This window comes from Micropterus salmoides, unplaced genomic scaffold, assembly GCF_014851395.1.
Source record: "Micropterus salmoides isolate LMB-PRFRI ecotype aquatic unplaced genomic scaffold, ASM1485139v1 Ms_hic_scaffold_14, whole genome shotgun sequence".
In the NCBI taxonomy this organism is placed as follows: domain Eukaryota; kingdom Metazoa; phylum Chordata; class Actinopteri; order Centrarchiformes; family Centrarchidae; genus Micropterus; species Micropterus salmoides.
In genome coordinates this window covers 16,233,437-16,259,285 of record NW_024040485.1, presented here as the reverse complement: position 1 = coordinate 16,259,285, position 25,849 = coordinate 16,233,437, and the positions used below count along the sequence as shown (strand labels likewise).

At 40.7% G+C, this 25,849-nt stretch overlaps 2 protein-coding genes across 9 annotated transcripts in view; one reads left to right on the top strand and one right to left on the bottom strand.

Moving 5' to 3' along the window:
• Positions 1-14,162, top strand: part of arhgap21b (Rho GTPase activating protein 21b) — a 36,587-nt gene extending 22,425 nt beyond the window's left edge. For 6 of the 7 annotated variants that reach the window (XM_038717998.1, XM_038718000.1, XM_038717999.1 and 3 more), the window contains 16 exons: positions 1,301-1,447; positions 1,913-2,015; positions 2,135-2,177; positions 3,005-3,130; positions 3,223-3,522; positions 4,797-4,858; positions 4,998-5,143; positions 5,236-5,378; positions 5,680-5,838; positions 5,970-6,048; positions 6,165-6,238; positions 6,335-6,424; positions 6,538-6,705; positions 7,219-7,324; positions 10,221-10,252; positions 11,117-14,162. In XM_038717998.1, the coding sequence (XP_038573926.1) occupies positions 1,301-1,447; positions 1,913-2,015; positions 2,135-2,177; positions 3,005-3,130; positions 3,223-3,522; positions 4,797-4,858; positions 4,998-5,143; positions 5,236-5,378; positions 5,680-5,838; positions 5,970-6,048; positions 6,165-6,238; positions 6,335-6,424; positions 6,538-6,705; positions 7,219-7,324; positions 10,221-10,252; positions 11,117-12,682 (3,344 nt within the window). In that variant the 3' untranslated portion in view covers positions 12,683-14,162. The remainder of the gene's footprint in view (positions 1-1,300; positions 1,448-1,912; positions 2,016-2,134; positions 2,178-3,004; positions 3,131-3,222; positions 3,523-4,796; positions 4,859-4,997; positions 5,144-5,235; positions 5,379-5,679; positions 5,839-5,969; positions 6,049-6,164; positions 6,239-6,334; positions 6,425-6,537; positions 6,706-7,218; positions 7,325-10,220; positions 10,253-11,116) is intronic. The other variant, XM_038718001.1, reaches the window with a different exon arrangement.
• A 946-nt stretch (positions 14,163-15,108) lies between these two features.
• Positions 15,109-25,849, bottom strand: part of LOC119902083 (dipeptidyl aminopeptidase-like protein 6) — a 71,026-nt gene continuing 60,285 nt past the window's right edge. For both annotated transcript variants that reach the window (XM_038718005.1, XM_038718006.1), the window contains exons 9-26: positions 24,205-24,359; positions 23,398-23,495; positions 23,138-23,264; positions 22,391-22,429; positions 22,083-22,190; positions 21,911-22,002; positions 21,787-21,834; positions 21,594-21,706; positions 20,819-20,866; positions 20,573-20,671; positions 20,406-20,475; positions 19,016-19,210; positions 18,877-18,931; positions 18,688-18,790; positions 18,536-18,591; positions 18,354-18,426; positions 18,165-18,238; positions 15,109-16,442 (exon numbers count right to left, since the gene is read on the bottom strand). In XM_038718005.1, coding sequence (XP_038573933.1) covers positions 16,296-16,442; positions 18,165-18,238; positions 18,354-18,426; positions 18,536-18,591; positions 18,688-18,790; positions 18,877-18,931; positions 19,016-19,210; positions 20,406-20,475; positions 20,573-20,671; positions 20,819-20,866; positions 21,594-21,706; positions 21,787-21,834; positions 21,911-22,002; positions 22,083-22,190; positions 22,391-22,429; positions 23,138-23,264; positions 23,398-23,495; positions 24,205-24,359 — 1,700 coding nt within the window. In that variant the 3' untranslated portion in view covers positions 15,109-16,295. The remainder of the gene's footprint in view (positions 16,443-18,164; positions 18,239-18,353; positions 18,427-18,535; positions 18,592-18,687; positions 18,791-18,876; positions 18,932-19,015; positions 19,211-20,405; positions 20,476-20,572; positions 20,672-20,818; positions 20,867-21,593; positions 21,707-21,786; positions 21,835-21,910; positions 22,003-22,082; positions 22,191-22,390; positions 22,430-23,137; positions 23,265-23,397; positions 23,496-24,204; positions 24,360-25,849) is intronic.

The window sequence follows — 25,849 nt, the reverse complement described above, 5'->3', positions numbered from 1 at the left end:
TGTAAAAATTTCAAGTTGGATGTACAAGAGGGTCCTTTAGGTCCCCCCACTTGTGGAACAGTGTTTCCTCCGTTACTTCAGTGGTCCATGTAATGTTGGTTGTTAAGGAGGCCTGACTGGCCAGGTGCAGACAAAGCAGGCAGTGACAGTGATGATGCCGCAACACCACCATTCTGGGATTGGTGCCCTGGCCCAGGAGAACAGTGCCCTGATTGTGTTAGCTGCTGGGCCTCCATCAATGGCCTGTTTGAAAGCCCACTGGTCCAGGCCTTAGTTAGTTGAGGTAATTTGGACCCATAGTCCAGTCCATCATGTTATCCAGCTAATCTACAGGCAGGTCATATTTCGTCTTTAGTGGTTAGTATTTGAGTCTATTTTAACATTTAAGAAGCCGAAATCAGAGAATGTTTACTTTTTTCTTAAAAAATTACTCAAACGATCATCTATTATCTCTGTAATAGTTGCCGATTCATTTAATAGTCGACGACTAATCGATTGATCGTTGCAGCTCTAATTTAGAGTGAGAATGATCATATCTGATTTAGTTGTACATAGGACTAGAGAGTGTGCATGTCTTGACCACTTCATGATGTTGCTGGTGAACAGTTTGGGCCTGGGGAAGAACCCCTCAGGTGTTGCAATAGCAAACTGCTATTTACTACTGTATGGCTTGTGGGGAGCGTGAGCGCTAAACCAGCAGCTGAAGAAACCTGACTAGCTCTGTTCTTTTTGATGTATTTGTGCCGCATATGCAAAATTTGATTCATGGATAGTGGTCATCCAATATTTTGGAGAGAGTAGATAAAGATAGAAGACTTTAAAGTTGTTTCTACTAAATAATGTTCATCTACTAAATAATGTTCATCAGTGATGGGCAGAACATTAGTAAAGTAGCCTGACATTGCATCTCTGGCATTTTTAGGGAGATGGTGACATCCTTTTTTTCTTTGCCCCGTTTCAAAGTTGGGTTACAGGCTAGAACTAGGACAGTTGCTTTTAAATTTAGCTCCAAAAGCCCCTCGGCTGCAGAGAGCAGCTTTGTACTCTGAGCTGTTTCAGGCTGCAAGTGCCAGGAGTGGGCGGTACTCAATAGTTAAGAACTTCCTTCTCTCTCAGAAAACATGTCAGAAGAAGAACTTGACACTCTGCTGTGGTGTGGCATGGGAGTAGCGGAAACACTTTTTCCTGAATCCCACAGATGATAGTTAATGAAGTTGCCTTTGATGTACAGATGCTAAAAATTCAGAGACATAAGCTAATGTGGAAATATAGAATAAACGCTGATGTTTTGTCATTCTAGATGAGCCTATCAGCCCCAGTGTTGACCGGGAGGCCGCTCCTATTCCACCCTCCGCTGTGATTTCTGTTGCACCATCCATAACTACAGGTTCCTCCATTCCAGGCTCACCGTGCCCTCCAATTCGCCGTCAGCTGTCACATGACCAAGGTAAAAGGCACTGGGTTGGTTGGGTGATGGATGTGTCAGTCAAAGCTTGACTGACACATCTATACTACTGATATAGTAGTATCAGTCACTTTGACAAGAACAAAGTGTAAATCTGTCAAATATTTGTTTTTTTCCATGAAATTATCTAAATGATTACACTCTAAATTGTCATTTACTAATTTTCTTTCAATCTAGTGGTATTACTAGTACTAGTTTCTTTAGCTCGAGCTTTTGACATATTTGGTGTAGTGCTTAGTTACTCTTTAAACTCATTTAGACACTCTTATCTTCACATGCTCACTAAATACAGGTTAATCACCTTAATGCAGCGTGCAGTGTTATTGTTGGTATTTTGTTGAAATAATCTCATTCCACTGGTTTTCTTTAACATTTGTTAACCTCTGAGAGCTTAATGTCATCCTCATTAACAGTCATAACTTAACCAAATGCTTTATCATTGTATAGAGTCCCTGAGAAGTGCTTTACTGGAATCTGAATCAGCCAGCAAAACAGAGCGGTCCAAATCTTACGATGAGGGTCTGGATGACTACCAGGAAGTGGGCAGAGGGTGAGTGCACACTAGGATTGGGTCATTGCTAGTTTTTTCTCATTTGTACTGGGTTATCAACCAGTCTGAATTTGTCCCTGGCTAAAAATATGCCTTTGTCTGCTGTTCCACTTCTTTAGATCTTCCAGTAAGCATATGCCCAGTCTCAGGGGACTGAGAAAGGTGAGGAATGATACAATTACTCACAACATGGTACTTTCTTTTGTCATATACAACTTTTGATTTTGGTTTTCTTTGCTGGTACCCTGTTTATATTTGTTTTCCTCCTTTTCGGACAGTGGCCCCATTTTACTTGGCATTGAAATGCTTCTTTAATCTATAAACATGTGTGCAAATAGAAATCCATGTGCAGCAGCATTGAAGATGTAGATATTTAAGTAAATAGCTGCAGCAACCTGAACAGATGGTCAATTAGTATGACCAATTGTAAATTTAAATATTTGTTCATACTTAATGGAAAGTCTGTTCTTTTTCTCTGTAATTTTAGAGACCCAACAAGACTAACAGAAAGAGAAATTAGATCTAGGTTTGAGGAAGTAAACATAAGTGAAATACCTCCAGCACTGACTGACAATCAACTTGCTTTAGGACTGCCAAATGCATATTTTTACAAATGTAATATGGATTAATCTTATGTGAACACAGGTTGTTAGGTGTAAAATGAGTCAAAATATGGACCTTATATGAATTTAAAGTAATCCTTTAATCTCCTTGATAATGATGTGTGATGTGTTTCTTGGCAGGTGATTTTATGGTTCTAGTCAGACAGGCTTTGCTGATCTCTCACGTTACATGTCTGGCTTCCTTGGGAAGTGTAATGAGACACACAAGTTTCTTTTAGATATCGGGATGTCCCAGTGACCATGTAGCTGTGAGGTCCCCAGTTTGATTTTACGAAGAGATCTTTGCTGCATGTCATCTTCCTCTCTCACTCACTTGACATGTCACCCTCTGCTGTCAGCTAAAATGTCTTGATTTCACACTTGCAGGCTCTGGACGGGCATAAATCTTCTGGGGATTCTGGGTCTCGAAGGGATTCTTGTTCGGATATCTTTACAGACTCTTCCAAAGAAGGGTTGCTCAATTTTAGGCAACTTAGTACAGATAAAAACAAGGTATGCCGATACATTCATGCTTTCATTTAACAGCCATATATATCAGTAATGTTTTGATGTTTAAGTACTTCTCTGTCTCTCTGTCTCTGTAGCGTGTTGGTGGAGGAATGAGGTCATGGAAGCAGTTGTATGCTGTTTTAAAAGGTCACACCCTAACCCTCTACAAGGACAGGAAGGAGGCATTGTCTCATGCTTCGTCACAATCTGAGGAGGACCCACTGCGAATCAGCATCAAGGCCTGTCTGATTGACATCTCCTATAGCGACACGAGACGCAAGAATGTGCTGCGACTCACCACCTCAGACTGCGAGTATTTGTTCCAGGCAGAAGGGAGGGACGAAATGCTGTCCTGGATCCGAGTCATTCAGGAAAACAGTAACCCAGATGAAGAGGTGTGTTCTAGCCAGACCCTAGTGTTCTATAGCCAAGTCAAGATTATTACCACATGATGATCTGGAGAAACGTACACCCATAGAAGTCCTGAAGTCAGGGACATCATCATTCTGTCCAGTACAATGGTATCAAGGCAGAGCATGGCACTTGTGGTCAGTTGTTTATGGTTACAGGAAAAACAAGCAAATTTAGACCAGACTTCACTATAGTTTTGTAGGAAACAACAGGCACACCCATTAGGTTAACAATAAAGTGAATCAAAGTCTGTCTTTGAATAAAACACAATAAAGATGCCAGTGAAATTGAGAGGATTACAGCCTTTATTTTAAAATTGCCCAACAAAAGCTCAAATAAGGTGTCACTGGAAACTTGTTTGACCTGAACAGAACAAAAAACACAGGTGGAAAATTCAATTCCAGGCTGAGACCCAATTAGTAAGCTGCCTTTCAGCAAGACCTTGTTAAATGATATCTTCTGGCAAGAGTTCTTTCCGGTATCCGAGATGGAGGCAGTACACGATTAGGCAGGATTTTCAATGCTTTGGAAAAAGTAGGGAAAATTAAGTGTACATATTGAAATACTTGCAGTGAAACGGCCCAGTAAGACAGACCCTAATATCAGCGTAGCCCATTCTGACCCATGATCAGAACATTAAATCCAATCAGGCCAAGGAATATTTAAATTAAAGGTTCCTCATATAATAATTTCTTTAAGGCAGAAAATATTCACATTTTCTTATTACATCTGTAACTCCACTGCAGTCTTGTTAACCCCAGGCCTTTTAAAGTTGAAATTCTCTTTTGTCATGCTGGGTATAGGCAGCTTTGTTGTCTTTGGACATATTGGGTTTTTTTTTTTTTATATATTCTCTTTTGGGAGAAGTTAGCAGGTCCGGACAAATTGTTGTAATTTTTTTCATTTGTACAGTTGTTGGCCTGTCTGCAGTTTACCAGTTTGGGCTGTGGCCCAGTCAGTTAGTCAAACCAGTCTGACAAACAAGTGACTATTTCCTGATTACCACAGAGTAGAAGTTTTAGATTTGCGGATGTTATTACTATGTTGTCTTTTTTGTTTTTTAGTTTGAGAATATAATTGTATGTATTACTGACTTTGAATGACATCTTGAGAATATGATTTTGTTGGGTTTACAAGCAATTGTTCAATCATAGAAATAAAAATCTAAATTAACCTGCATTTAATGTAGAAGAAACTTAGTTTTAACTGTATTTAATGTATTTGACTGTCCTTAATATATTTCTGTCTATTGTTACAGAATGCTGCCGTAACAAGTCAGGACTTGATAAGTCGAAAGATCAAAGAATATAACATGATGAGGTATGCAGGACTCCATGTGTCCTCTTGTGGCTCAACCACAGTACTGGACCACACATCTATCCATTTTAATTATATGCCAATGTTGATAGTTGTGGGGGGGCGGGTTGTTTTTTTTTTCCTTTTCATTTGTTTGGATTAGCGCTCCCAGCAGCAGGTCTGAACCCTCCCCCAAAACCACCCGCCAGAGCCTCAGCATCAAACAAGCCTTCCTGGGAGGTAAAACAGACAGCAGGATCCACAGCCCTCATTCACCCAAATCAGGAGAGGAGCGGAGGGTGCTGAAAGGTAAAGATGCCAGCTCCATTTAGAGGGGTTAGAGGGCGTTTCTAACCCCAGATGGGTAATTTATGTGCATATATGTGTGTTTACTCTGTCAGATGACTCCAGTCCACCACGGGACAGAGCAGCTTGGAAAATTGGCATTGCAGGGATCATGCGGAAGCCCTTTGAAAAAAAGACTCCAGCCGGGGTCACGTTTGGGGTGCGGCTTGATGATTGTCCAGCTTCACAGACTAACAGGGTGAGTCTCGATCTCTCTTTTATGTATTTGAGAGAAAATTTAGTTTAGCATTCAGATGATGTGACTAGCAGGTTGCTTCCATACACCTAAAATATTGATTTTACATCAATCTGTCAGCCAAAGCGGTCACTAATTCTTGCTAGGGTAGCCCACTTTGACTGGCTGAAGGAGACACTGATTTGTATGATGCTTAACTCCGTGCTGATCCAAAAAGTTTGTAGGTTTTGCTTAAATGTTCAGATTCAACATACTCGCTCAGTGATTTATCAGATCTAATGTCTTCCTGTTGTGTGTTGTGCAGTTTGTTCCTCTGATCGTGGAGGTGTGCTGTAAGGTGGTGGAGGAGAGGGGTCTGGAGTACACAGGAATCTACCGGGTCCCTGGCAACAATGCTGCCATCTCCAGCATGCAGGAGGAGCTCAACAGCAAAGGCATGACTGACATTGACATCCAGGAAGACGTGAGTGACTGACAGTTTGGTTGCACAGTACAGCGTGCCACTTTACTGACGACACACTTTAGCAGTGACAGATGTGTACTGTAAGGACTGCTTTAACTTTAAAGCACTATCAATCTTTCACTTCTTTGCAGAAATGGCGGGACCTCAATGTCATCAGTAGTTTACTGAAGTCCTTTTTCCGAAAACTTCCAGAACCTCTGTTTACAAATGGTGAGACCTTGTAAATACATTCAAAGTCATGATGAAGACAGCTGGAGTTACGATTTTCTTTTGTCCGATTCTTCCTTTTACAATTCTAAGTAAAGGTTTTCCTTCCCTATTCACAGAAAAGTATGCTGATTTTATTGAAGCCAACAGAACAGAAGACTCAGTGGAGAGATTAAAGGAGCTCAAGAGGCTGGTGAGTGAAAAATCTAATTTTAGCAGCATTGAATAGCTTCTCATTTAGGCAACTAATCCTGAAACTCTGTCCCTTTTTTTTTGTCAATCCTTGCAGATCCAAGAATTACCCGATTATCACTTTGAAACTCTGAAATTTCTTTGTGCTCACCTCAAGAAGGTTTCTGACCACTGTGAAAAGAACAAGGTACAACTGTTAGGTTTATATCATTAGGTAACACCCTACCACCCTCCAGAAATCCAGTGTAACTTTGCGGTTTATTTTATTAAACCTGATTTGTCTTAACCATGTCTGTTTAGATGGAGCCTCGTAACCTGGCAATTGTGTTTGGTCCTACGCTGGTCAGAACTTCTGAGGACAACATGGCCAACATGGTCAATCACATGCCAGACCAGTGCAAGATAGTTGAGAACCTCATTCAGCAATATGACTGGTTCTTCACTGATGACTGTGATGAGGACCCTGTCGTATGTGGCAAAGCATTTATTTTCCTTTTCCCTTCATGTCAAGAAAAACCTAATCTTATGCTGTGCAGTTTATACATATGGATATTTAAAGCTGCACTAATAAACATTTTTGTATGAGCGATGGCTTTAAATGAAATGTAATGTGAAAGGTGTCGCTTGTATTGATGAACTCACAGAGAGTTAGTGCCTAGAGTCTTTTAGTGTCTTTCAGTTCATTGTTTTTGTTTTAAGGCCAGCAGCCTTATTGTTTTGGTTCAGTGTCACCGCTCTCATCAGTGTCGTTTCCAGCCGCAGATTTTTTTAACAAAGACAAATTTAGCAAGTAGCTGGTGAACATAGTGGAGCACAGCAGAGGTGGAGGATATTTTTCTCAGTAGTTGATGGAGACCAAAACCATCTTTTCAGTTAATCAATTAATGCAGCTTTAAATAAAATGCAACAGTTTTTCCCCATGTATATGTTCTGTTCAGTCACTTACCTTCTTTCTGTTATTCCCTCCATGTACGGTTCCAGACCACAGCTGAGCAGGAAAGCACAGTGCAGTCTCAGCCTGTGCCCAATATTGACCACCTGCTCTCCAACATCGGACGGACTGCAGCTTCACCGGGTGAAGTCTCAGGTAAATCTGAGAGAGTTTTCTCGTAGGATCAGCACTCCACCATTACATGCAGCAAATTTTACCATGGCAGCAATACTATGTGACATTAATATCAATACAGCAAAATAAAGTGTTAAATATTTATGCTATAGCCTTATTTTAAGAATAAATGTTAGCAGTGTGTTAATTTTGAATGCTAAGACAATTAACTTCATGCCTATTTCCATAATTTTAAATGCTTTGAGCAAAAACAAGTCTACCAAATTTTGTGTTTCCATTAATGCAAGTTTTTTCAGTAATTTTTCAATGAATTATAATTTGCGGTTTAACCATTGAAAAATTGTTGACAAATACCTTGCAGTATGTTGAGCCCTTTTTAAATTAATTTACTTATTTTTGGATATACAGCTGTTTTGTTGCAATGGTTTTTTTTGCCCAAAGAGATAAAATTGTCCAAGTTTTATTTTTGTTCATTTGTTTGCTTTACTCTTTATTTCCTCTTGCTCAAGTCATTTTTTCTCCCTGTGCTTTACCTGTGTTGAGACGACGACTCCTTTTCTTTCAGTTCTTTTCTTCCCCTCCTCCTCGTCTCTCACATAATCCCGGCATGTTCTTTACCAAAGAAAATCTAACAAACAAAAAGAAACGATGGAAGTTTTAACCCTTCTGACCTCTGCCCTTCTGTGTGTAGTGTGTTGTTTTTCTCCCTTATCCCTGTCCAGCACTCACACATTACCCAATCTTGACACAGGCCAAGTGGGCGGCGTCTATCACTCGATGATGTCACTGATGGACTCTGTTTTGTCAGTGATGGACAGCTGGGACTGTAGGAAGAAGGACGAGTGTTGTGCCCAGTGTAGCTGCCTAGTCTGCAGAAACCCGCAGCTCTTTTAAATTTGGGCGAAAGGAGGAAAAAAGATAAAAAAGAAAGAAAGAGAAGTCGATGTTTGTCATTTTTCCTGTGGTGTGCACGTCTCATATTTATACCAATACCCTAAATTGAGGGGATACAGAGCGATGCTGCTGTACTTTCTCTGAAAGCCCTTCTGCTGTCTCTTGTTGTCTCTAAAGCTGATCGCAAGGACAAGTAGCATGGTACGGTCAACCTCAGGTTCTCTCCCGGTCATGTGGCATACTCTTGTCATGATGTCTGAGGGTGGGGGTCGTAATGGTGGGACTGAGCTGGATGTTGCCCCAGCACACATGCGTTTACACTCAAACAAACCAACATATACAACCACATGCCAGACCGATAAATATGCAGTGACTTGTTGATGCAGAGGCTCACATGCAGTCAAATAGCAGTGGATGGGACCCCAGGCATGTAGATGTAGTGGTATTTGCCGTGACAGGTAGTTTTATGTTTCAGGTGCCTCCTCGTGTGTCTTTTTGTTTGATTTGTTTTTCTGTGACGTCCCAGTTTTAGAATCTTTGTCTTCATTCAACATTATAAACATCACATTGTCAACTACAGACAAACATTGACAACCATCAGTCACGAATATGTCCCTCACACTCTCTCCCTACCCAGCACTGACACACATTTTAATCCTAGATAGATCATTAATAGCCCGTTTCCACCACAGGAAAAATTTTAGGAGCCCAGGAACCATTTGAGGAATTCAGGAATTTTTCGTGCATTTTGACCAGAGAACCAAGAGGCTACATTTAGTTTCCTTGCCAAGTTCTTGGTTTCAAAAAAGTCCCTGCTCCGGGAGCAGTACTTTCTGATGACCCTGGAACTGTCGGGGCAAGTTTGCAGTGCTGAATGTATCTGATTTGTTGTGGCTTGTACCCATTACCTACAGCTTTATTCAAACAAAGAGGAAGCAGTGGATCCCCCTAGTAACAACATTAGGACGGTCGGACATTTCCTGTCATGTCTGATGTTGACAATAACATTATTATCATTATTATTATTATTATTATTCGTTTTCGGCTTCCTGGCGAGTCTAAAATGAAAGTTTGCTGAATACGTCATCATGGTTATGCTGTAAAGCAGAAATAAACTTTCATAACACGTTCTCTGTAGTTTTCAGTCACCTTTTTCACTTCTCCTGGTCTCCTTTGTATCCATTCATTCCATCCACGATTAATCTGCTGGGCTTTTCAGATACAATGGAAATGCAAACAGCGACGCTTTAAAGAGGACTTTCACTTCCTGAGTTTAGTTCTTGTTGCTCCATGGCTCCTGTAACTATTTGGTCTAAAAGGGCTATTAATGGATCTTTGTTAGCTGTAGTTTGCGTGTTCTCTCTTTTGCAAAGTGAGACAAAGTTATGTGAACTCTTTGTTTTGCCTTTTATGTTGTCGAGACTGACAGGCCACAGGAGTTAATCTAGCTTGGAGTAAGCGCAATCTTTCCATCATACTAAGGCATGCCTGCGACAGCTGTATCAGCCACGACACACACTCACTGATCTGTTCAGCTCAGGTCCCTTAAGTCTCTCAGTCAGAGCAAACTCATCACTCCCTCTCCTCTGTGCTGTCTGTGAGTTGGGCAAGAATGCCTACAGCTGGTTGATGGCTACATGTGATGCTCTGTGAGTGGCGTGTTTGTCCGTGATGTGCCGTCGTTCCATCGATACATGAGCATGAGCTGCTTTTTGTGTCCTGGTTTACTGCTGGGTTTTCACTTCCTTTCCTCTCGTCCTTCATCTCAGGTCTCTTCTGCCACTCTCTCCACTTTTCCATATACTGCTTAGTGTGGTTACACATCCTGTTGTCTCTTGTCACTCTCTCTGAGCCGAAAATGTTTCATCTGCTTTCATTCAGCTGCGCTCATTATACTCATCGTGTCTGTCAGTTTCACTCACAACAAACTTCTGCCTCTTCTCTTTCTCTATCTTGTTGACTGTTTTTAGCCAGCCATGGGGTTGGCATACGTTTACTAATGACTCTCGTCTCTTTAATACAGATTCAGCATGTAGTGACTCCTCCAAATCAAAGGTAAGGTCCACTTATTTTGTTTTGGCTTTTAAAAAATCCTTAATTTCTTTGTCTTTGCTCGCTCTTTTTATATTCTTAGAGTAACTTCGGTATTTTTCAACCTGGAGCGTATATTTCCACATTTTGTGTCAATGTGACAACTAATTCGAACAACATTTTTTGAAACTGGACCAGTATTGAAGTCGGCAGCAGCAAAGAAGGGGCTGCAACGTAATCTTTCAGGCAATTGCGTCTCATCAAAGTAATTCCACTAAAGTGCTTTTGTTTTGCCACTGACAGGTTCAGATTATTTATACAGGCGTTTGACAAGATTATGAGAAGGATCACTACAGAGACAGACCTTTTTTAAAGAGTAAGTTCCTTATTGTTTAACCATAAACAGTCGCTCTATCACTCTTGTCAGAGCCACCAGACTCCCTTGACAAAAATAGTTTATTCTGGTCTACTGCTGCCTCGGTCAGTTTGTGTTATTGTGTGACTTTGGTGCTTTTAACCCTTTTAAAACACAATAACATACACAAAAACAACAACAAAGTCACACACAAACTAACTAACCGAGGCAGTGGTAGACCAGCAACACCCGTGTTCTGTGAGGTAAAATTACTGTTTTTGTCAATGGAGTCTGGTGGCTTTGACAAGAGCGATATAGTGACTGTTTCTGCTTAAACAAAAAGGATCTAACTCTTTAAAAAAAGTTCTGTCTCTGTGGTGATCCTTCTCATAATCTTGTATTAACCTATATTAACAATCTGAGCCTGTCAGCAGCAAAAACAAGCACTTATTCCAAAAAGAATTGTCCCAATTAGTCACAAAAACACCTACCCTTTACTTTCCGTCTTTAATGCTGTTTTGGTTGTGTATCAGCAGGGATTGTGGGGGTCAGGGAAGGATCAGTGTAGCAAAGAGATGCTGCGCTCCTCCTTCTTCGCCAGCCGCAAGCGTAAGAAGCCCAAGGACAAAGCTCATCCCAGCAGTTCAGATGACGACCTGGACGGTGTGTTCCCCAAGAAGGAGCTCCCGGAGGAGAGCCAGCAGCAGTCTCTGTGGTCCCCAGCCAGCCGGACCGAGGAGGAGGGGGAGACGGATGAAACCAGTGAGAAAGAGAAGCACAGGAGCAGCTCAGAGGAACAGCTTGACAAAACCAGCAGGAAAGAGTCTCTCTCCAGCAGCCTGATATCGCAGCCCTCTCCCTCCCTGCCTCCAGAACACCTCTCCTCCACCCTTCAAACCGGCTCCCCCTACGCCTCACCCTCCCATTCCCCGAACCTCAGCTACCACATGCCGATGGCTCACCAGTCCTCTCTGTCTGACCCGCCTTCCAACTACGACGATACTGTGTCTGACCTCGGTACAATGAACAGCACCAGCTCTCAGGCATCAGTGCCCAGAGTGAGGCAAGGCAGGACGGTGGCACTGGGTCCAGAAGCAGGCCCCAGCGGGCTGTCAGCAGAGGTTTGCTCCATCACCTCCGACTACTCCACCACCTCTTCCATGACGTTCCTGACTGGAGCTGAGCTAAGCACCCTCAGTCCAGAAGTGCAGTCTGTGGCAGAAAGCAGGGGTGGAGATGATGCAGACGACGAGAGAAGTGAGCTCATCAGCGAGGGAAGGCAGATGGAGACAGACAGTGAGAGTGACCTGTCGGTGTTTACAGTTAGAAAAAGTGACCAGCGAGAACTACAGGAGGCCCCACGGCCCCTCCCCTCCCACAGACTCATCGAGTGCGATACTCTCTCCAGAAAGAAAGCTGCTCAACAGAAAACCAACAGCGAGTCTTCACTGGATGGAGCTTGGAGCGATAAGGAAGTATCGCGCGTGTTGGGGTCAGCCAAAGGCCGCTCCACGGGCAGCCTCATCTCCTCATCTCGTAGCGAATTAGATAAGACAGAGCCTGCGTGGAAGCTGAAGATCACTGACAGACTGAAGGTGCGTCTGCGAATGTCTGCGGATGACATGTTTGGTGTGGGCAGCCAGAGGAGCCGGTCCCCGGAGGGCCGCAGTAAGAAGAAGAACATCAGACGCAGACACACCATGGGCGGTCAAAGGGACTTTGCAGAGCTGTCTATTTTGGGAGACTGGCAGCATGTTGGCATTGGTTCAGGCTCTCGGTCTGAGCTGTCAGCTGTGGACCAGCTGAAGCCCAAGTGCAGCTCTCAAGACTTCTCCATCAGGGACTGGATTGCCCGCGAGCGCCACCGCACCAGCAATCCCGAGGTCAGCCTGGACCTCTCTGAACAGCTGGGTGGGATGTGCAGCGCAAACTCCCAGAACCTTGGCGCCTCGTCCTCTTCTGAACCCCCACATCGTCCAGCTGAGCTGCTGAACGGGGATGTCTCCCAGAGTAAAAACCTGAGCCTTTCTGCCACCGCTCACCCACATAAACTCTCAAGTTCCCAGGTGGTCCATTCGCGCTTCTATCAGTATCTGTGAGAAGTGTTTGGTGTGTGTGACTGTGTATGTTCTCTGTCTGTGAGATGTGTACATACTGTCTGTCAGTATAATGTCTTTTGTGTGATCAATGTTAGTGAATGAGCATGTTATACAAAACTTGTCTGGAGTGTGTGTGTGTGTGTGCGCGTGCTTGTGAAAAGAGAATTACTGCACACAGGGATCATTGATCTTGCTCATGTAGAAGGCATGAAACAAAAAGGTTTATATCTTCTTTTTTTATTATTTACTTTTTTAAAATGACAATTGACTTTGGGATGGCTCAGGAGGATTTCCTCCCTCCTAATACAAATCCTTGTTATGCTGAAGACGAGAGGACCTGATGCTCATGAAACCATGAGCCTGTGAAGTTTGTGCAAAGAAGGCTGACCGTGACACTCAAGTTAAGATGAAAGGTTTAGCTAAGGGGCTTTAAGGAAGAGCTGACTTTTAGAGGGAATAGGTAATAGTGAAATAGTGAGTTCAGATTTTTAGTATTGCAGAGGAACTATTTTTGTGTAAAGAAAGTTGCGATGTTTAAAGTCAGTGAGTCTCTCAGTAACCAAATGAAGAATGTACAGACAATGCTTGCTGTAATACTGACTAAAAGCTTTAGATGCTTGTTTCATTCGAAAGTGTACATATCCCTATTTTTCTGTGTACTTGAATTGTGTTTTTGGTACAGCCTGCGTGTGGTCTGCTGCCTACAAGCTCTCTGCTGTCAAAGGGGCCTTTCTGAAGGTACAAAAGGTGACAAGGAGACACTGGACTTATGCAAAATAGAAACGGAGTTCTTATTCATGCCAGTTATGTGGTTTAAAGAGCAGTGAACAACATCCCTCTGATGCAGACGTTGTGTTTCGTGTTCATGGTTCACACATCTGTCGGTGTCTGGCGCTAGATTGCAAAGTGGAAGAAAAAGAAAATGGGTAAACAAATCAGAAAATCATGTTTCTTCACAATAGGAAGTGCCTCACAATGAAATGTTAAGGGTGCCATATTGTCTTTGTTGAGACACGAAGATGTTACTGTGAATGACATTTTTATTGTCGACCTCCGTCATTCTACAGGTTATGTAACAAAATGCCGAGCTTCCATTCCTTAGGCATTCCACTCTGGTCTTAACATGTTTTATACTTTCTTTTTTCTCCTACTGTTTTTCATTTTTTGATTTTAACAGAACTTGAATTTTAAATATTCTTTGTAAAATAAGTAACTTAAATGTACATATAAATGCCATGTTTTAGCTGCTTTACTTTCATTTCCATCAAATTGCAGGATTAAGTACAGTATTGTGAGATGATGATGCTCATGTGGCCTGTGTGGGTGTTGTGGGCAGTTTGGGACATCTCTGTGGAGAGAGGTCCCTGCATGAGGAAACATGGGCTGGAACGTTTGTACCAATGTTGCGTTCCCCTGATTGTTAGAGCGATGTGCACAGACTCCTGAAACACTGGAAATAAATTTTGTCAATGGTCAAGTATGTTTTTCTTTGTTTTGTTTTTTTGTTACTGCATCATAGAAAAGCATCACAGTAATATATATGAGGAAAGAAAGGCCAGAATAATTAAAATCTTACATATACAACCAAATTCCTAATTTCAAAATTGAATCTCCACTGGATATTTAAAGTTGGAATTCAAGGTTTTGCTATGTCAAATTTTTTTTTATAAATTTAGATGAAAGCTTGTGATGTTTCTAGTTACTCAGTTGGAAGTCTCTTTCTTGGATCATGACTTTATTGTTAAAATATTCAATCTATGTATTTATTGTGGATTTTGACACTTTATGTAATGTTTATTTAGATTTGCAGAAATCTGTTTTGGTTAATCAGTGCCAAAAACAACAAAATTATAAAACATGGAAAGTTTTGAGGTTTGAGCACTTTAACCTGATAGGACCGATGTCTGATTCCATTCAGGGCTGATTGATTATCCTCAACAGCTTTTTTTTTTTGGTCTGAATTTCACCCATCGGATTTGAGCAACCTGATATCGAGGCTTGATTAAAAACATTTATACAAGCATGTTTTGCAATTTGTACCACTTGAAAGTACCTTCTGAAATTTTGAAAGAGGGGAATTCAAGCCACATTAATTCAGATTGATGATTTTCATGGTAAAATATTTAAGTGCTAGAATGCATGTAGTGGTTTTTGAGTATTATTCAGTTGTCATGACATCCTTTTTTTAATGCTTCAGTTTAAGGCTCCTGGTGTGAGGCCTGAAAAAGTCCTGTTATTTCAGTTGCTTATAAGATTGATGCAGCTCTTCCTCACTTCCAAATCTCAGCCCTCGATGGTACTGCAATACTTCTGCTGCACACAAGAGGGTATAGGCTTAAGTAAACTAGACAACACATTGCAGCACAAGGTAGCAGTCACACATACTTTGTTGGTTTACACACTAAAGTGACAAAGCCAACAAATGATACATTTCAAAATGCTTTATATACAAGTTGCACATACAACATAAAGACTTAAACAATATAAGATTTGTACACTTTGTACATTAGCTGACTAGAAACCACTGACAGTACTAACAGAAATGACATGGGGAGAGAGTCAAGCCATTTACACACAAATTAATTCACAAAATAATGACAATTCAGCATAGTTAACTCACCAGTATGCCAGTTTGGAAGGTAAATATCAAGAACTGTATTTGCAAACTAAATACTTTACATTTGTCAGTATAATACCATCTTTTAAGCAGATATACAATTATTTTGTATTGTGTTCTTTCCATGTTTTGAGATAAAATGTGCCATACTTTGTGATTTCAACTTCCCTCACCAATAAATGGCCATCATTTTAAGGGAAAATAAAATCATGATCTGGTTTTGAGTTATCAATGGAATGCACAATTCAGACCTATCTATATTTACTCATTTTCAGTATCATGTTGGCTCCTAACATGAACATTTCACCCACAGTAAGGCACAGTGACTAAAAGAACAAGAGTTCAATTCAGAAATACGAGGGAAAATGATTTCATACCATTTTTTTATAGACACTTAGAATTTTTGAGCACAACACAAGTTAAACGTTGTGCTCTCATTTTGTAAAGCAACTAAGGACTGATGCAGTCAGACATCCACTCAGACACGACACTGAACAGAGAAATTCTGAGAAACAAGTAGCAGTAATCATGAACACAATAATCAGTAAGTTGGTCTGCAAGCTCACTGGAATCTGGCAGCCTTTCAAAAGTTAAATTTCAGCTTAATGAAATTATCTTCACAGGGGATATTTTGTGCTGCAAAGCGCTCAATGAATGTGCCTGGTTTGGAAAGGAGACGCGTTGCCCATTGGACTTTATGTTGATCCTCTATTTGTCCACCAGAGGGAGAGCTAGTCCATGTATTCCAATAGCAGAGCGAGCAGTGACTGTTCACATCTGAGATTTATTTGGTGTTTCTGGTTTCCTCGCCGACAGCCAGCGCAAGGTGAGGAGAGGGGAAGTGGGCCCGAGGCCCCTTTTTGCACATGCAGGTGCTGATCTTCAGAGTGAAGCTAAAATCTGATTGGACAGCAGGTGGTTTGGGCTGATTGGTTTGTAAAGATCTGTTGCATATTGTGCTGTAGTAGCTGGCCGGGGCTTCTAAGAGGAGCAGGTTTAACTGTTGTCCTCATCCTCTTCCTGGCGGTCGTTTGTCAGGATCTCTGGCTCCCGGAAGCACTCCTCGAAGAAGTTGACGAGGGATTGGCTCAGGTGCTGCTGTGTCCCATCACTGTGTAGGAAGTGTCCCTCATCTGGGTAGATCTGTAGATAAACACCCAGGAATTAATTAATATAGAGCTGCACCAGACAATATTTTCATTATTATTTCATCTTTTTTATTTAAATTTTTGGGGTAATTGATTTAGTTGGCAATATTTTCCAGAGCCAAAGGAGACTGACAATCCAAACAACCAAATATTAAATTTACAGTAAATTAAATCTCACACTTGTAGCTGGAAACAGCGACTTCATCAACTTAAAAGAACAGGTTCACATTATTTTGTCATAATCAAAAGCCCATATCTACATCGAAGCTTTGAGATTGGAGATTAAGTCAAAACGATTATCCAAATAATTGATTAGTTAATTAGATTAGATTATCCACAAGAATTTTGATACTTGATTTAAGCAAAAATAGCTTCAAGCTTTTGCAATTGGACAATTTGCTGCTTTTTGTTTTACATACTAGTAAGTTGATTATTTTGGGGGTGCTGGACTATTACTGGAGTGGACATCTTATAGACCAAACAATGAAATGAAAAAATAATCTACAGATTAATTGATAATGAAAATAATCGTTAGTTGCAGCCCACATTTAGATTGAAAGTTAATTTTTGACCTTGGAAACAGCAGTTGGCACAAGTTCATTAGTAGCTCTGTAGCGTTAATCTCCTCAAGTCAACTTTTAAGCATGTATAAGAAATCTTTAAAGTGCTTGAAAAAAAAGGACATTTGAACGCCTACAATTCCATTACAACAAACCTTTTATCTACTGAAGAAGACACAGTTACTAATATATGCTGTAGTGACATTGTTTTGCAAACTATAATGAAACAGTTTTTGGTCGTTGTAAGCCCAAACAGGCCTTGTTCTGTGAGAAAGTGCAATTTTAAGTTCAGCTACAGCTAATACACTGAACAAAATTACAAACACAACACTTTTGTTGCCCGATCAACTCTGTGCAGGAGATGTGTTGCACTGCGTGAGGCAAATGGTGGTCACACCAGATAATGACTGGTTTCTGGACACCCCCCAATACAGTGAAACTGCACAAGTGGCCTTTTATTGTGGCCAGCCTAAGGCGCACATGTGCAATACCCATGCTGTCTGATCAGCATCTTGATATGCCACACCTGTGAGGTGGATGGATTATCTCGGCAGAGTGCTCACTAACACAGATTTGTGAACAATATTTGAGAGAAATAGGCCTTTTGTGTACATAGAGAGAGTCTTAAATCTTTGAGTTCTGCTCATGATGAATGGGGGCAAAAACAAAAGTGTTGTGTTTATAATTTTGTTCAGTGTATGAAGCTTCAGCAGACTAAGTTAGTCAAATCAAGTGGGTTTCTTTAAAATGTAAGTCTGTTTAGTATAAAATCCCCGGCCCCTGTCCAAAGAAACACAAAGACTTGATCTGTGTAATTGGTGAGGCCTCATATTAGCTTCGGCTGAATTTAAGATTACATTGTTGCAGGGAATGAGTTTTTTGGATTTTGTCCCCCATCATTTCCATGGGGCTCATGTTAGGAAGGAATCTCTTCACAGCTAGTATAGACAGGAGGACTAATTTAACATTTCAATGTACACATGGGCATGAGTACTTCTTTAAATGAACAATCAAATATCAAATTTTAAAATCGATTAAGCAATTTATCATTTCAGCACTAGATTCATCTCTTTCTGAGAAATAAGAGCTTTCATCATAACATCAGGAGAATGTTATTAAGCATCACCGCTACAGATTATAGGAAACCAGCTGCTCACCTGTAGAGTGTAATTGGCCTTTTCGCTGATTAAATGATTGATAAATTTGGCTGTGTGCTGGAAGTGAACCTTTTCTGTGGTAGTGGAGCAGATAAAAGAAGAGACACATTAGGGTTTGATTGCAGTTAAATAGTTTGTGTTTCACTCACTGCAGTATTGAGAAATAAAAATAAAACATATGTCTGTTACCGTCAGCAGTAGGATGAATTATCAAGTACTGCTTCTGCAGAAGCTGACCCGCTCTGTGTGCTAAATTTGCCATCTGAAGGAAAGAGAAAGAGGAAAATCCACCACGTATGTCATCAGCATGGCTTAACATCTGCATCTGATTGCATGATTTGGATAAGGAGACTGAAACATTCAAACTTCACCATATATACTCTGGAATCTGTCTTTGAGCCGAGGTATCGTTCTGAAAATGCAGATGCTGCGATTTGGAGAAGAAAAACTTAGTTCAGACACTGTCTCAAGAGCACGACATCTTTTACACATCCATAGACAGAAAATATCTGGGGGGTCATACCATATAGCTCGAAATCTGTGATGGGGGAGACTGCTGTTCCACATTTTAGTTGGTTGAACTCCTCAGAGCTCAGAAGCATCGTGGCTAAATATCCTCCATAGGCCTGAACAAAAGTAGGGGACATATGGAAACACATCAAGAAGCACATCTCTCTCTATGAAGGCATGCAGATAGCTGAAATATCCATACCTTTCCATAAACGCCCATTCGAGTCTTATCAATGTAAGGCTCTTTGGAGATGAACCTAAAAATGAAAGAGAATTGGAAAAACTTGCAGTGTTTTGGCCTTTACTCCTGTCATTTTTTGCAGTTAAAGCAGAAGTCTTGCCTGAGTGCCTCCAGCTGGTCCCTCTCCTCTAGCTTTCCCAGTTTCCTCCTGACTTTATGGAGGAAGTTGGTGCCCTGGAAGCCGCTGCCGTGGCCGTCAAAGCGGATGACGATGGTGCTGAAGCTGCTGACCAGAACTGTGGCCCAGTCCACCTGGAACTGCTCCGACACCATCTGCCCACCAGGTGTGCCGTCCCTGTGGAATATACAGACGGGACAAAGAGTTGTTAAAATGGCCGACATGACTGTGGTTTGTTCAGACACACTTCTAAGAGATTCATTTTAGATGGGAATCTTGTTAAGATGAAGACACATTTTATTTTGTTATTGTCTGCATGATCACTAGACAAAGAGAGGGTTTAACATCAAAGTGATTTATAATTTACAAATGAGAAAAACAGATCACCAACTAGGGCTGAACAATAAAACAACGACAATAATTATCGTGATATAATTTTTTTTGATAATATAACAATATAACAAATTTTATTCACTTGAATCATACATGAATTAGGACTTTTTTTATATTAAGATGTATATTTTGTTGAGGAAAAGGGACTGAAAAAAGCTTTTACTTAATTTTACTCATGCGTATTTGTTGACAAAGATTTTATCATTATTGTTTTGAATGTTCTAACTCAGATTTGTAATATGATCCACTGTTTGGCGTCAAGTGACATTAAGAAAAGTTTAAACCACAATTAACCATCAGGTTTCTTCAACTTTCACTCAGGAGCAAAAATAAAGAAAAAAGAAATAACGATTCTTATACTTCTTGTGATAGTTATCGATATTGAAATATATGAAACTTTTTTCTCGTGATAACATTTTTGGCCATATCGTCTAGCCCTATCACCAACACAGACTGATCAGACTATTTAGACAGCTACAAGGAGTGGACAAAATAAAAGGAACACCTTGCGATGCAAGTCTAATAAACAGTCTAATACACACTACACCACAACTTATTAAAAAGGACCATGAAGTTGAACTAACTTATCTTTAACAGTCTTAATAATTTAATGCTACCATCTTTTAACAAATGTTGTATGTAGTGCAGGACTTTCTAGTTTATATTATATTTCTAGCATTATGCAGAAATATACACTCTGGGGTTAGGGCTTGGAGACTAATATTTCTTATAAGAAAGCCTGTATTACAAACTGGAGGCAGTAGTTTGAAAGAGACAGGCCTTTACCAGGCAGGCAGAGTCTAACAAAAGACCCCTTTGAGTTGCATTATGAGAAATCCGTTTTTGGATCTTGATTCATACTATGGAATTAAACTCAGGATATCCCAAACTTTTTGACCATTCTGTTTTTAGTATGACTCCTGTGAGCCCCCGAATCAAGATATCTTTTGGAAATGAAAACCGATGTATTCATACTTACACTAGCAGCAGTAAGGGGTAATGGGCTGTTTCCACAAATCCAGCTGGCTTCAGAATCTGCATTGTCAGAGCTACAAAAGACAGGACAAGGTTAACAGGAATCTTATAATACAAGATGACTGGCTGTAATTCCATATCCACTAATTCAACATGAGCATGGGCGCATACTGTAGTCGTCTATGACGATGGTCTTGTTCTCCACTTTAGGCATCTGCATGTTGTTGTATGTGTCGTTCACCCTTTCATTTATCTCCACGTCAAACACCTCTGCAGTTAGGCAGATTAAACAGGTCCTTTGTTACATTCTCTCAGTTACAAATCTATTTTATCAATGAAAACGTTTCTGCAGAGAATTCAGTACAATTTATTGAACATTGTGATGTAGGAGGACAACACTACCCAGGCGATACTCACTCTGTTTGTCCTCGGTGCTATAGATAGCCACAGTTGGTACAAATGGACCTACACAGAAAAATTCAGGGAAGGAAAACAGTTAACAGGGATGCGATAATAGAGGTTGATTAAATTCCACGTAACAAGGCACGGACGACAGGCTCAAGTGCCTCCACCATACCAGTAACCAAGCCTCTGAAACCCAATCCTCCTCTGCAACAGAAGCATCTCTCTGTCTGATTTCAAACAGACTTCTCAGCCAGCTCTACAGTTAATAATCTACTTCCATCCCATGAGGACGTAGCTTATTATTTCACAATGGAGCTACTCTCCAAAGATCCAATTAATGAAGAAAGCCACAGGCACTTTTCCTCTCTAGAGTGAGCCCCCTAAACAAATCAGCTTCCATAGAAACCGCAGTGCTGTGCCCCTGTGTTGAAGCCACAAGGGCACAAAAAAAACCCAAAACAAAACAATGACAGAGTCTCTCCAGGGAACACAAGGAATATGCAGTAAACAACAACAACACAATGCTAACCACTGGGCCTCATTTTCATATGACAAATACAAAACGGAGAGACCCCACACACTCTCTGCCAGCAGCTCAGCAGTGCTCACAGGAGTGTTGGCATGCCGTCAGACAAGACATTTATTTCTGTGGCTAATCAGAGGGATCCAGTATGGGTTTGAGTTTATGTGCTAGTGCCTAGTTCGATAAGCTCTCAACCAGATGTGGAGCACTAATTCAATTACACTTTCTACTGAGCAGCAGAAGATTTTCTCAAAGTATGCTCACCTTTACAGTTGAGAAGGAAGTACTGCATGTTGTGGCTGAATGAAACGTCCACATAGCCGCAGTTAAACTCACAAGACAGGCAACAGCGGTTGAACGGAGGGATTGTGTCAGCACTGTGGGATGGCACTGAGTTACATATCATTGTGCAGCTTTAATAGCACAGAAGTACTCATAGATCCTTACAGGATCCTACCTGTACAAGTGCCGTCGCTTGGGGTCATCCTCTGTGCTCAGAAAGTATCTGGAAAACATCCAAACATTAAAATCAACACAATTAACATGATGTTTTTGTATAAAATTGCTTCAAAATGCCTTACATAAGGTTCCTTTCGTTGTCGTAGGCCAAGATGCTGGTGATGTCCCAGTCTCCAGAGGTCAGGGACTGAAGTATGTCTGTGCTGGTGTTAGGCTAGAAGGAAGTGAAACCGTACAGACACTGTGTCAAATCTTCAACACAAATATCATGAGGATAATTCTGCGATTTCTTACCATAGAGGTGGACATAGATATGTGGAAAAACTTTCCTCTCCCACCCTGAGGGATTGCTCGGGTGAAGAAGAACTTGTGTCCGTCTTGGGAAAAGAGCGGTGCTTCATTCTGCGGAGGGGAGAGAATAATATATTGTGCAAGTGTGTATGAAGTTTGTGTCCCAAATCTTGCCTGCAGGGCTTTTCCATTTCCGGTATACTTAGTTCAGACATACTCAGCAAACACCATCACACACGCAGGTTTTTTGTTTTGTTTGTTTTTTTTAACTAAAGACGCAGTAACAGGGAGGAAGTGTTTCTATCACATACCTGTCTGTGCAACCAGCTCTCACTCTCATCCTCATGTTTCTGAAAATAATACAAGAGTATGAGTTTTCTGAGTCTAACAAATTACCCCACCCAGCCCTCTAGAGCTTGGTCATCAACATGTTAAATGTTGTTTGTTTAACCTGTACCCCCTGTACAAAAAGCCTTTTTACCAGGGGTTATGTATTCAGACCACTTAATGGACAGATTAGAGAGTGGTATATAGATGTTCTCATATCCACCAGAAAGGGAATAGGAGTATTTCCAAAAATGTTGAACAATTTATTTTAAAAATACAGGTCATGAAAATAAACTTCAATGTTTAAAAAAAGGTTAATAATTTCCTAAAACAGCTGGCGGACTGTAGTTTTTAGCAAACATTACCCCAACAGGATTAAATAGGACAGTTATGTGGGATTGACTAAAAATAAACTACAGTGCCCACTTTCATCGTAGTGAAGGACCGAGTTGCCCACTGCAACAATGCTGCTCATTGATGTGTTTTTAATAGTTTTTGGACAACAATAGATGTCTGAAGCACAAAGGAATAAGCTATGACAGGCTTTAGCTACAGGCAATACTTGTTAGCGGGATGATACAGTAAATGCATTGTTGGTTTTGGTCTTTTTCATGGGATCAGTTGACAGTGAAAAAAACATCTTATACAATTTCAACACATTTAACAAACACAAAACACACAGTGACAGCAGATTTTGCACTTTGCCAAGTAACAAATGCAGAACGTTTCACCTTGATGCAGACTCCAGTTGTAGCCTCGCACAGTGTCAGGATAGAGTTGTTCTGGGCTCTGTTCAGCCAGTTGACAGCCAGTTTGGTGCTGGTAGCCCATTTCACCATGGTGATATAATATTCTCTCCTGGAAAAGGCAAGAATACATCACCACCACTGTCAAGCTCTATCTCGACTGCCTTAAAAAAGAAAAAGCTGCTGGGCTATTTTTGGTGCTTGTTACTTCAAACACAATAAGGCGCCGTTGGGCTGTCACTCACCCTATTCGGGGGTCATCGGGTTTCTTCATCACCACGGTGTGCAGGGGACCGTTGAGGCTCACCACTGACAGGTGCACTATAGGGTTTTCCTCCCCAGCCTGCAAAGGCCAAGGCGAAACTAAATACGTCAGACTGTCTCTAACTTTCAGTTTAAGACAGTAAGGAATCATCTTTCTGTCTTTAAACTTAATGATGTTCTATATATTAAAGTCCACTATGCATAACAACATCAGCATGATGGAATATTTAATCTTTCAATAACTTTTTTTTTTTTTGGCGTTAGTGGCACCAGAAACATGTTATGAACACAACACAATGTAAGCAACTTGTTAACAAACCATTGCTTATTTACACATCAAGTTGCCCCAGTTTGTGCCTCTCATGTAGTTATTAGCATACATTCACAATGGTAACCATCAGTTTCTCTAAAAGATAATTCACTGGTGATGTCAAGAAGGTCATTGTTCGTTTCAAACATAGCACGTTTATTATATTTTAGAGAAACTAATGGTTACCTCTGTGATCAGACTTTATGCTAATGCATGAGAGGCACAAACTCTCTTTTAGCTCTACTTTTGGTCTCCACCAACTCCTGAAGGAAATATCATGAGCTGAAAGTCACTATACAGCTCTCTAAAGCTGAGGGGTGGTAATTCACGGTAGGTTCATCACTACAAGCGACACCTTTCACATTGTCACATTGTTTTCAAGTTGTCATTTGATCAGTTGTTATTACAAAAATATCACTTACAGCACTTTAAATTGCTCAGCCTAACAGTGAGTAGGAGAATGTGGCTGGAGACTTGCCTTTGGGTAGTGATACTCTAAGCTGGCAGGGTACGGCGTTCCTGTGAAAAAGGGAACTTCCATCTTCGGCACCAGAGTGTCATTGATAGTCATGTAGGCTAGACGCAGGCCGTCTGGAGACCACCAATGGGCTATGTGGGTCTGCAGGATCTCCTCTGTAAAACAAAACAATCAGATAATACTCACACTGTAAAGAATGAAACTGAGGACCAGAATAAAGGCTTTGTAGAAGTGGGACAAAACATGTACAATGTTGTAATTAATACTTTGTACATTGTAGTATTTTTAAACCTTTTTCTTGTTTTTTTGTGTACGTACCTGTTTGTTTCAATTTCATTGTACACTGAGGCACAGAGGGAAAACAATGTTTGTTCCTCTGTGCATTGAGTATATAGAGAGAGCGATAATAAATTCTAGTTTGACCTTGACTAATTTTGGGGATATGTCCTAAAGTGAAAAAAAGGCAAAGCCATGTAGAAAGTATAAAAATGTAATGTCTGGTTCCTGACATTTAAAGTACTTGACTATGACACCTTCCAAGTCCCTAACATGTAATGCTTCACATCAAGTTTGCATTGCTCTATCTGCAGCTTTCCTATTAGTTGGTGTGTATGTACTTAATATTCTATCACTGATAAAGACATTTCCAATGTGTCCCAAGGGGTACAGACACTTGTTTAATATTTTTAGTATGTGTGATTTATGGTGCCCATTCCCCGTGCGGTCACTGAGGAAAAGTATCAATTACTCATATGTAATTTTGACAGTTTGAAATCAGAAAAATGTGAAACCAGAAGCTTGGCACTGCAGTAGATACATCATGTTGATGTAGGCTTGCTGCCTGTGAACCACACAATTACAATAAATATGAATTATTATAGATTTATATTAGTACAGTAGTTGTTATCAGTACTAATGTCACCTTTCGTAAACAAGAATTGACCTTGTACAGGTAATTCTAGGCATTTTCTTTCCTTGTTCTTTATTTTCTTTTTAATTTGTGAGCAAAAAAGAGTTTTTTTCCCTCAGTGTACTGTAGAATGCTGGTGGAAAACAAAGACTTGAAATATTCCATGTGAGTTAAAACAAGGCTTTGATCAATAAATGTGGGAGCTGGAAGGAACATAGACAAAATGTGCAGAAATACGGACCCACAAGAAAAATTTTATTATTATTTTGAAAGGTTTTGTACTTGATCTGTTTGCAATTTCAGGAGTAAAAACACTCCCTCCTTTTCTTCTCTAAGCAGCTTCCTGATGAGTGAACTTCATCCAGCAGGGGGCAGAAGAGCTCTATGAAAAGCACACAGTGCACACTACTGTACCTACATACAAAAACCGCTTTTTCCTGTCAAAAATGATTAGCTCGACTTTGATGTGGATTTTGTTAGGGGTCCAAGCAGCAAAGCTGTATCTGTCAAGATTCTTCTTCTTCTTGTGCCCTAAAAGTATCTGGGTCTCAGAAACCATCTGAAGGTGTTGTCCTTTCTCTGTGCTGTCTGTTTGTGCCCCCCCATCCCCATGTCTGCCCCCCTGTCTGCCCCGGTGACAAAACAATACATAATTAAATAAATAATAAAACAGACAAAAGGAGTATATTAATACTCTCTTGTTAAAGTAAAATCTGTCTGGCACAATATGGTATC